The sequence below is a fragment of the Ictalurus furcatus genome, chromosome 11 (assembly GCF_023375685.1).
Source record: "Ictalurus furcatus strain D&B chromosome 11, Billie_1.0, whole genome shotgun sequence".
Taxonomy (NCBI): Eukaryota; Metazoa; Chordata; class Actinopteri; order Siluriformes; family Ictaluridae; genus Ictalurus; species Ictalurus furcatus.
The window spans coordinates 247,501-259,434 of record NC_071265.1 but is presented as its reverse complement, the minus strand read 5'-3'; the positions used below and the strand labels follow the sequence as shown (position 1 = coordinate 259,434).

At 42.8% G+C, this 11,934-nt stretch overlaps 1 protein-coding gene across 2 annotated transcripts in view; it reads right to left on the bottom strand.

The window, feature by feature from the left end:
* Positions 1-16: 16 nt before the first annotated feature.
* The window catches only part of pfkmb (phosphofructokinase, muscle b), a 20,567-nt gene continuing 8,649 nt past the window's right edge, over positions 17-11,934 (bottom strand). For both annotated transcript variants that reach the window (XM_053636379.1, XM_053636380.1), the window contains 12 exons: positions 11,618-11,682; positions 11,454-11,517; positions 11,020-11,166; positions 9,737-9,807; positions 9,069-9,156; positions 8,734-8,886; positions 8,483-8,647; positions 6,881-6,942; positions 6,661-6,772; positions 6,459-6,558; positions 6,115-6,220; positions 17-5,718 (listed from right to left, as the gene is read on the bottom strand). In XM_053636379.1, the coding sequence (XP_053492354.1) occupies positions 5,583-5,718; positions 6,115-6,220; positions 6,459-6,558; positions 6,661-6,772; positions 6,881-6,942; positions 8,483-8,647; positions 8,734-8,886; positions 9,069-9,156; positions 9,737-9,807; positions 11,020-11,166; positions 11,454-11,517; positions 11,618-11,682 (1,269 nt within the window). In that variant the 3' untranslated portion in view covers positions 17-5,582. The remainder of the gene's footprint in view (positions 5,719-6,114; positions 6,221-6,458; positions 6,559-6,660; positions 6,773-6,880; positions 6,943-8,482; positions 8,648-8,733; positions 8,887-9,068; positions 9,157-9,736; positions 9,808-11,019; positions 11,167-11,453; positions 11,518-11,617; positions 11,683-11,934) is intronic.

Below are 11,934 nucleotides of genomic sequence, written 5' to 3'. Positions count from 1 at the left end.
TCTGAACTCCGAAAGTGTTTTAGAGACGTGTTCTTTATTTTATTAGTGAAACACATCAGCGACGTGACTGTAGTTTGTTACGACCCCGGTCTAGGGTCGAGGTGTAACACAAAAGAAAGTATAAACAAAAAAATAATAAAAATAAGGTCTTGAAAGACATACGTCTTTCAAATCTTTGATATCTACAAATTTAATGATTACAAGAAAGAAAGAAGGATAATCCAAAACAAACAGTCACTAAGAAAGCCAATGTCTTCAGGGCTGGGCAAGGCCAAAATAACAAACAGAACCGTAACTAACTTGCCCTGTATCACTTTAAATTACCTAACAAAAAAAAGGGTAGTTCAAAAGAAAATACAGAGTCTTACCTGACTCCCTAACTAAGGTAAACACAGCGAACAAAAGATACACCCAAAATAAATGGCACCCAGTCCCTACTGCTTTCGTGATTAGTAGAAAAGTAATAATTACAAGACGATATTTACAATGGAGGCGTACACTCAGCCACAACACAAAACAACACGGGGGAATGGGACAACACAGATTCTGCCACTCACTCACAACAAGCAAGCGATCTCACAAATATTTGCTATTCAAAGGTATGCACACTATCAGATACGCCACACATCCGATTCCTCATTCCCCGACACATCGTTCTTCCGCCTTTTAAATCAACGCCCAATCTTTTCCTCTCCAATCCCGGTGCAGCACATCGAATTTGGGCGTAGCAACCTGTGAGAGCAAAACAGGGGGAGGGAGAGAGAGCGCTCACACACACACACACACACACACACACACGCAATATGTCTCCTGACGTAACACCTCCGCCCATAAAAGTCAAATTCATTTTGACCACCTTAACCATCAACCCATAAAAGTCAAATTCATTTTGACCACCTTAACCATCAACCCATAAAAGTCAAATTGAGGCGACATACACGGGTTTTCTTACTACGGTCTGGGGTACGAAGAACGTAGTCTGTATTACTCAACTTCTGTTCTATCATGTAGGGTCCAGACAACCTTGCATGCAATGTTGAACCAGGAATGGGAAGCAGCACCAAACTGAGTCTCCTACTTGGAAATCCCTAGTAACACTAGGTCTGTCAAATCGCTGCTTCATTCGCTTTTGCTTTCCTGTCAAATTCGTCTTTGCCATTTCACACACTTTATGCAAGTGTTCACGTACTCTACTCACATACTCAAACACTGACACTGGTGCAGAGGCCTCACTCAGTAATTGTTCCCGTAACAGTCTCAAGGGTCCCCGTACTGTGTGACCAAAAACCAATTCAGCCGGACTAAACCCCAGTGATTCCTGTACTGTCTCGCGAGCAGCAAACATTAACATCGGCAAACCATCATCCCAGTCTTTTCCCGTTTCCACACAGAATACACGTAGCATAGATTTGAGTGTTTGGTGGAAACGTTCTAGCGTGCCTTGTGACTCAGGATGATAAGTGATCGATAATTGGTGCTTAATTGCTAATTCACGCAGAACTTGCGAGAACAGTGTGGATGTCAAATTGGAACCTTAATCCGTTTGAATAATTCTTGGCAACCCAAAAGTAGCACAGAATTTTATCAGCTCTTTCATTACACCTTTAGCTTTAATGTTTCTCATCGGTATAGCCTCTGGGTAGCGTGTAGCAGCACACATTATGGTAAGTATATACTGGTGACCCGACTAAGACTTTGGCAATGGTCCAACGCAATCAACGGTGATGCATTCAAACGGTTCACTCATGACCGGGATGGGATGTAATGGAGTGGGAGGTATGGTTTGGTTTGGCTTACCAGTCAGTTGGCAGAAATGGCATGACCGACAATAGGTAGCAACATCTGACTTTAGACCAGGCCAGAAGAAATACCTCAAAACTCTATCATAAGTTTTCCTGATCCCCAAATGGCCAGAAAGAACATAATCATGAGCAAGACTTAGTATGAGGGGGCGGTAACTTGTGGGAACAACAATTTGGCACACACTATTGCCATTCTCCCACTTACGCATCAAAACATTGTTCTCCCAAAAGTAAATGACTTTATCATTAAGGTTGTTTGTATGGTTTGTAGTTGCAGTAATACACCTACTCAATGAAGGATCAGCTTTCTGTGCAGCACATAACTGCGAACGCTCAATTTTTAACCGAACATTATCCGGTATTGTAACTTGACACGGAGAAGCATTTGTATCCACACACAATTTTCCATTCATACCTTCAGCATCAGAAGACTGTAGGAAAGTATCAGCAAGATCCACAACATCATGAAATTTGCGAGCTTGAGCCCGCATCACCACACAGGTAGGAAATACTGAGGGAAATTGAATAGACACATCAGTTTTCTCGTCAGTAATAGGGTTACTTACAACAATTGGTTGGGGAAAAACTTTACCACCAGCTAAGTCATTACACAATATAACTTCAACCCCTTCCACAGGAAGCTGAGAACAAAGCCCAACCATAACATCTCCCGTTATCAGGTGTGTTTTGAGGTAAATTTTGTGTAGAGGTACTTTTATAGACCCAACCCCTATCCCTCGCAAAAGTACGTCAGAGCCTGTGTACGAGTCAGAAGGTAAGTGTAGTACATTACAGAGCATGAAAGACTGAGCAGCTCCTGTGTCTCGTAGTACTGTCACTGGCGAACATTCCCCATCACTACTACCTGATACCCACCCCTGTAGCATGAATGGTTTATACACAGGGTTCTCAGAGGAAAGCATCCTTTCACTCCCAACAGTTTGCACAAAACCCACACTTTCAGGCTTAACTGGACTGTTCTTCTTCCTCCAGACTTCACAATCAGCAATAAGGTGACCTGCTTGAAGACAGTAAAAACACACTCTACCATTTACTGAGCGGTTTTGAGCAGCTCTAGGACTCCCATTGTCATTTCCCCGTCTGGACTTGACAGCAGTAGTCCAACCTTTTCCCTGTCGGTCAACCTCATGAACAGTAGACTTATCACTTCTCAACACTGGATGAAAAACAGTCCTATGCGTTAGTATAAATTCATCCGCTAGTACAGCGGCTGCAGAAAGAGACATCACTCTTTCTCATTTAAATGAATGACTAAATTTTCTGGAAGACAGTTCTTAAAATCTTCTAATAACACAAGCTCTTTCAAAGCTTCAAGAGTTGTAGTCTTATTAGCAGTACACCATTTATCAAACAGAGTTTGTTTCTCTCTGGCAAATTCCATAAAAGTTTGCTTGTCTGATTTCCTGTGGGCCCTGAATTTCTGTCTATATGCTTCAGGCACTAACTCATAAGCACGGAGAACAGACTGTTTCACCACATCATAAACAAGGCTCTGCTCCACTGGCAATACAGAACAAACTTCCTGTGCTTTGCCAACTAACTTACATTGCAACAGAAGAGCCCACATCTCTTTTGGCCACTGCAATGTAGCTGCCACACGTTCAAAAGCTGTAAAATAGCTATCTACCTCCGCTTCTCTAAATATAGGTACCAAATTAATATGCTTACTGACATCCAATACTGGCAAGTTTTCCGCCTGTGGAACAACAGGACTGGAAGAGACAGGCATGGGAGCTGCAGGTAATTGAGCGAATGAAGGAGATGCTGGGGAACTATCCAACAAGCCCTGAGCCCGGTGAGGCCGACTGTGAGCTTTTCGAAACCGTTCCTGCTCCAATTCCAACTCCAACTCCCTTAACAAAAGTCTTTTTGTCTCACTTTCCTCCCGTTTAACTTCCAATTCCAACTCTTTCATTCTCAATGCCAATAGTGGGTCACACTGTGGTACCATCAACGAGCTACTGGGTGGCGCAAATAGCGGAAATCTAGGAATTCCAGGTGACATTTGTGGAGGGGGAGGAGGCTTTTCATCAGATCTAATCTGCGCAACAGCTCCCTCTTCCATATCAATCACGACAGACAGTTCAGGCAAAATCTGTTGTCGAATAAGTTCCTGCTGTAGCAGATTTTTAACCACTTTCTTAGTTACAGTCCGCGGTACCTTAATTTGAAAAAAGTCTGCTATTTTAAATAAGTCATTTTTGCGACAACGTTCAAACTGCTCCATGCTTGGAGATAGTGTAAAGGAGAGTAAATAAAACTCCATATTTATCCACCCTTTTTATCCACACCACAAGGAAAATAGCCAAGCAAAGAGTAGTGAAATGACTTACCCTACGTACAGCCACAAGAAGGGTGTCACAGATGACTTTGTGGAACAAAAGATGAGCCCCCAATTTATGTTATGACGGGATGGATGAGCCCCCAATTTACAGGGTCGGATGAGCCCCCAATTTACAGGGTCAGATGAGCCCCCAATTTACAGGGTCGGATGAGCCCCCAATTTACAGGGTCAGATGAGCCCCCAATTTACAGGGTCAGATGAGCCCCCAATTTACAGGGTCGGATGAGCCCCCAATTTACAGGGTCAGATGAGCCCCCAATTTACAGGGTCGGATGAGCCCCCAATTTACAGGGTCAGATGAGCCCCCAATTTACAGGGTCGGATGAGCCCCCAATTTACAGGGTCGGATGAGCCCCCAATTTACAGGGTCAGATGAGCCCCCAATTTATGTTATGACCCCAGTCTAGGGTCGAGGTGTAACACAAAAGAAAGTATAAACAAAAAAATAACAATAAGGTAGACACACGTCTTTCAAATCTTTGATATCTACAAATTTAATGATTACAAGAAAGAAAGAAAGATAATCCAAAACAAACAGTCACTAAGAAAGCCAATGTCTTCAGGGCTGGGCAAGGCCAAAATAACAAACAGAACCGTAAATAACTTGCCCTGTATCACTTTAAATTACCTAACAAAAAAAAGGGTAGTTCAAAAGAAAATACAGAGTCTTACCTGACTCCCTAACTAAGGTAAACACAGCGAACAAAAGATACACCCAAAATAAATGGCACCCAGTCCCTACTGCTTTCGTGATTAGAAGAAAAGTAATAATTACAAGACGATATTTACAATGGAGGCGTACACTCAGCCACAACACAAAACAACACGGGGGAATGGGACAACACAGATTCTGCCACTCACTCACAACACAACAAGCAAGCGATCTCACAAATATTTGCTATTCAAAGGTATGCACACTATCAGATACGCCACACATCCGATTCCTCATTCCCCGACACATCGTTCTTCCGCCTTTTAAATCAACGCCCAATCTTTTCCTCTCCAATCCCGGTGCAGCACGTCGAATTTGGGCGTAGCAACCTGTGAGAGCAAAACAGGGGGAGGGAGAGAGAGAGCGCTCACACACACACGCACACACACGCACACACACACACACAATACGTCTCCTGACGTAACAAGTTCCACACACACACTCACTCACACACATACACTCACACACATACACTCACACACATACACTCACACACAGACACACTCACACACAGACACTCACACACAGACACACTCACACACACTAACTCACCCAGAAAAACAGACTGAAAGATAAAGATAAGTAGGACAGAAGTAGGAAGTGGGTAAGCATGCACACACACACACGCACGCGCACACACACACGCGCAGATGAAAAAACGGTGTGGTTTTCAGATGGAAACTGTGAATCGTCAGAGACGTGTCTACACCACTCCTCTCTTCTTGATAACGCTTTCCATGCTGGTCTTCTCAGAGATCTCCAGGCTGATCTTGTACTTGGCCAGAATCTTCAGGACGGGCCTCAGGCTTAACCACCACTGAGTCCTCGGGATACGATGCCTACACACATACGAGAAGGGGGTGTCAATATTTATGTACAGGAAGATTCAAGAGTGAGAGAAGTACACTGACCTTGTGGGCGTGGCCTGTCCAGGTGTTTTTATGTTCCGGTAAAGATGGTATGATCCAAATGATATACAGTGTAGGTGTTATTTATACAATAATAACACACATGGGGGTGTGCTGCTCCAGGAAACTAACCAGTGACAGGATGGTGTGATGAAGTTATTATTTTCCTCTAACAGCATGTCCCCATGTGTTTTATTCCTCTTCTACCACAGAGAGAGAGAGAGAGGGAGAAGGAGAGGGAGAGAGAGAGAGAGGGAGAGAGAGAGAGAGAGAGAGAGAGAGAGAGAGAGAGAGAGAGAGAGAGAGGATAAGTGTGACATCACTCACTCAAAGTCAGTGTTCTCCTTGAGCTCAGTCAGAGGCTGGAACACCAGAGATCTCCTCTTCAGGCCCAGGACACAGGCTGAGTCCGGTGCGTTGGCAAAGATACGTCCTGCACACAGACACGGAGAACCATACACACCCTCCTAAAGAGTTCTCCACAATGACATCTACATATTTCCTGTTTGAAAAACTTGAGCTTGACCAATCAGCAGTGTTGAATAAAACAAGCTCCGCCCACTACATCCACTACATTTGCAGAAACACTAAAACTAGAGCAGGAATTCAAATGCTCCTGGAAATAGTTCCTGTGGTGGAAACACGCCCTCCCTCACTGTGACATCACTAACCGTGTCTGTAACACTCCTTCAGTTTATCCGTCACCCACAGCACCGCCTTCGCTCCCATCTTAGTGCCGAAGTTCCTGTCAAATGGTGTCGGAGTTCCACCCTGTGTGTGTGTGTGAGAGAGAGAGAGAGAAGGAGAGAGAATGGTGGAGGTGTTCAGTTCACAGAATCTGACAGTGAGGTGATGGAGGAACAGCACTCGAACCTGCTGCATGTGTCCCAAGACGTTTTTTCGGCAGTCGAACACTCCTTGACCCTCCTCAGAGTACAGGTTAAAGATGAAGTCTGTTGTGTAGTTGGAGTTACACTTCTCATTCCTGTGGAGAACAGACTGAGTGTGTAAACCTCTTTCATCTGATTCTGATTAATCATCATTCAATCAAACAGAAAGGTAAAGAAGCAAATTACAGAGAAAACACACACACCTGAGGATGAGGCCTCTTTTCACCGTGGTCTTCATCTTCTCCACCAAATGCTCAACATTTATCTGCAAATTATAATCAATTAACCAGAATTAAGCACCAATAACCATCATTAACCACCAATTAACCACCATTACCCACCAATTACCCACCAATTAACCACCATTTAACCATCATTAACCACAAATTAACCACCATTAACCACCAATTACCCACCAATCAACCACCATTAACCACCAATTAACCATCATTAACCACCAATTACCCACCAATTAACCACCATTAACCACCAATTAACCATCATTAACCACCAATTACCCACCAATTAAACACCATTAACCACCAATTAACCATCATTAACCACCATTAACCACCAATTAACCACCATTAACCACCAATTAACCATCATTAACCACCAATTACCCACCAATTAACCACCATTAACCACCAATTAACCATCATTAACCACCATTAACCACCAATTAACCACCATTAACCACCAATTAACCATCATTAACCACCAATTAACCACCATTAACCACCAATTAACCACCATTATTAGGGATGCACCGAATGTTCGGCAACCAAAATTATTCGGTCGAAAATAGCAAAAAAAAGCATTTTCGGTGTTAAAAAGTGAAAAGGGCGAATAAATTTGACCGAACAATGACGTGTTTGATGACGCGACCAAATAGCCTAGCAACCAGAGTGAGACACGCGAATGTCACGACCTCGATGAGGGGGCGTGCGCATGCACGAGCTGTGGACACGTGCGTTTGTTTTGTTTCTGTTCCGGAGCATGTTTCTGTCACGTCGCGAGATGTAAGGGAGTAGAGTACGGAAGCAGGTAAAGACGTATTTATTTACGGGCAGGCAGACAAATCCTATATCTACTCTAATACTCGGCGAGGTGTACAGGGACGCGAGCGGTATATATCCCCGATATCATCAGCCGTATAGAACCCAATAGAACCAGTTTCTGCACTCTTGTCAATGCACTTTTTAATGCACATTTAGTTGTAGTCTACAGAGTGTTCCATTCTTTCAGCAGTCAGTTACAGGACTAACATCGGCTATTCAAGGGGCTCAAAGATGACCACATCAAAATATTTTTATTTACTCATTTATTTATTTAAAGTTATATTGTGCCTTGTTGGTAGTCTGTGCCTGCTGGAATGAAAAAAAATGTTCAGTGTTAAATAAATATTTTGAAATTGTAGTTTTTGTAATTGATTTTTTTCTTTGAAAAGCAAGACAAAATAGTAAAAAGCACATTTTGACTATTTAATTTATGCAATGGTGAAAAAAATTGCAAAATAAATAGAAAAAACACGAAAAAACATGTTCGGTATTCAGCTTTCGGCCAAGTTTTTCATCATATTCGGTTTCGGCTTCGGCCAAGAATTTTAATTTCGGTGCATCCCTAACCATTATCCATCAATTTACATTTATTCATTTAGCAGACGCTTTTATCCAAAGCGACTTACACATGAGAAAATACAAGCAATTAATCAGCATTAACCACCAATAATAATGTTTTTAAATGTTAAAGTTTCCTAAATGTGTCGTTTAAAATGATTCTCACTCTCCCTCACCCTTTCTCACCTTTAGGTCCCGGATGCGGAACGGTTCTTCATAGATATAAGCAGCGTCAGCTCCTGCAGCGAGGCCTGCCATGGTTGCCAGATATCCACAATATCCTCCCATTGTCTCAATAATGAACACCCTGCGCTTAGTCCCAGCTGCTGACTGCTTTATCCTGTCACATGTCTGACACACACACACACACACACACACACACAATGTCATATTATAGTTCTGGTGTGTGTGTGCGTGTGTTTGTGTGTGTTTCTCACAGCTGTAATAGTATTGAGAGCTGTATCAGCTCCGATGCTGAACTCTGATCCCGGAACGTTATTGGACACAGTGGCAGGAATAATAAGGATTGGAATACACAGTTCCTCATATCTCTCTCTTCCAGTCACAATCTCTAATCCTCCTACAAATGCCTGAGAGAGAGAAAGAGAGAGAGAGACAGGAGAGAGAGAAAGAGAGAGAGAGACAGGAGAGAGAGAGAGAGAGAGAGAGAGAGAGAGAGAGAGAGAGAGAGAGAGAGAGAGAGATGTTTACCTTCCTGGTGTAAGATATTATTTAATTTTTATTCTCTGGTTATTTCAGAGTTTTTTCTCACCTCAAATCCCCCAATAATAATCAGAGCATGGATATTAAACTTAGTGATATTCAGACTGATTTCCTCCAAAAGACTGGCTGGTAACGTCCTACACACACACACACACACACACACACACACACACACACAGAGTTTAAATTTGTAAACTCCTGGATGCTGACTTTGATCCTATACATTTGTATGTTTGGGTTAAATTCACATTCATCCATTTAGTTTTTTGTAGTTTCATCTGGGGGCGGAGCTATATTGACCTAAGTTTGTGAGTTCACTAAATTACAGGTTTGGACCAATCACATCAAATATGCAAATTATTGGAGGGTAACAACATGCTAACTGGAAATATTTACCCTCCTAGCGTACTAAGCTAACTGACTTAGCTCATGCTAGTTTAGTGCTTAACAGTGGTTGTCATGGTAACAGACTTTCTCAGTAATTCTGCATGAAACTGATTTGGGGGCGGGGCTACATATGAGCTCAGTTTGTGTCCCATTCAGTCCCATTTAATATGCAAATAATTTGAGGGTTGCAATGGTAACAGAGTAAATATATTCTGACGTGTGAATAAATGAGGATGTAAAACCCGACTTTGTTACTGAAATCCCGCTAATGTGACTAACGTGAGTCACTGAGCGACGCGGCTCTTCCTTTAAATGACGGAACTGTGGTACCTCTTAGTTCCCAAATTAGAACCACCCTGTCCGGTCCAGTCCCCAACAGTAGACCAGGTGATAGGCTCAATCTGCACACAAACACCCACACAGAAAGAAAGAGAGAGAGAGAGAGAGAGAGAGAGAGAGAGAGAGACTGTTAGATGGTGTGTACAGTTGTCCCTTAGGGGAACCTTTAACTGTCCTATATAGAACTCTAGAACAATATGTTCCTACCAAAGATGTTCCAGCTAGAACCTTTTAGGAAGCTAAGAATCTTAATAATCCAATACACACATTAAATACACTTACACACACTGCATTTTATACATCTGCAGAGAACTTAGGACTTTTTCAGACAACACCATGTACTTTTAAAGATTTACAGTCAGGAACGATATCTTTTTTATTATTATTAATTAAAAATAAACACAATCACAACATGTATTTGTCCTCTATAGTGTTAATGACATGTAGCCCAAAGTGTGTTACTCCCCTAATACCACAACAATTTACCCATGATTATTATATTTATGTCACACTTTTTATCCATTTACAGTTACATGTAATATTGTGGAACGTCTGTGAGATCTGTTGTCACAGTTCCAGGGAGTCGGATGCGAGTGCAGAAGTCTTTAATGATTAAACAACTAAAAACAAACAAAAGACAGAAAACCTGAAGACCAAAAACTGGAAGAACTAAAACAAAGGACTGGAGTAAGGAAAGGACACACAAGACCATACCACTAACCTTACACAATATAATGTGGCATCTAAGGAGGAAAAAGACTGAACTTAAACAGAGAAACTAATCAGGGGAACAAAAAAACAGGTGTCAGACAGGAAGTGAGACAGACAACAAAGGAAGAAATTCAAAAATGTGAGTGAGGGTGCCCTCTGGTGGTCTGGGGGAAATGTCCACAATGAACATGACAATTCCTGAAGATGTCCATCCATACATCCATTTTCTGTTCCGCTTAACCTACACAAGGAGGGGGACCATCTCACACACATTCACACACTACAGACAATTAGGAATGCCAATCAGCCTAAGGCGCATGTCTTTGGACTAGGGGAGGAAACCCCTGAAGCACAGGGAGAACATGCAAACCCTCATGCGCACACAGAGCGGAGGTGGGAATCAAACCCCAAGCCCAGAGGTACGAGGCAAATGTGCTAACCACTAAGCCCCGCCCCGTCATGTCTGAAAACATAAAGCTTTACCTCTGACTCTGGAGACTCCTTCCATAAACGTTACACAAACACGTGTGTGTGTGTGTGTGTGTGTGTGTGTGTGCGATCACATTTCCGTAAGCGAGTCCCTCGAAGCCGTCGTGTACAGCCAGCATCTGATGTCCCTGTAGGATCCCGGTCCTGACTGCAGAACGTACAGCTGCGTTCATACCTGCACACGGAGCTCCAGTGTTCATCAGGCCGATGTTTATATTACTCTACAGAAGAGGCGGATCGGGGTGGGGGGATAGAAGAGATGTGAGATAATGTATATTATTATTTATATGAAGAAATAAAATCATACATTGAAGAATAAAAGCATGAGCGAAGTAAAATAAGTGATGTAGGTTGACATGGTGCTGATAAACCTGTAGCTCTGACACAGTCGTATTAACCACGTTTCACTGTGTCTCCTGCATGGTTTATAATAACGTGTGGTGTCTGCTCGGGAATGAGGGCTGCGTGTAAAGGGCTAAGTGAATAATCAGCAGGTAAACGTGTTTACCTTCACATCAGCAGGGTTCACGTGAGCAAGCAGTTTATACGTGTTCCAGTTGTTCTCAAAACTCCTGCAGGACAGAAACAATTTGTCCTCCATATTCATGACGACAGGAAGAGAGTAAGGCAGACAGACAGACAGACAGAGAGACAGGAAGACAGAATACTTACGTTCCCCGAAGCTTAATCGCCTCTTCAAACCTGCCCTCGGCCATGGCTTTTGTCACGTCTTTAGTCTGAGACGACAGAAACGTAAATCACTGAGACGCACACATCACCCAAGACTCCTCCAACATCCTGAAAATAACTATAATACAGTGTAATAACACTGCTGAACAACACTGCTGAACAGCAGTGTTGTTCAGCAGTGTTGTTCAGCAGTGTTGTTCAGCAGTGTTGTTCAGCAGTGTTGTTCAGCAGTGTTGACACTGAGCTGCAGAGCGGTGGCCAAGACCATACAGCGGTTTAACAGGACAGGTTCCACTCAG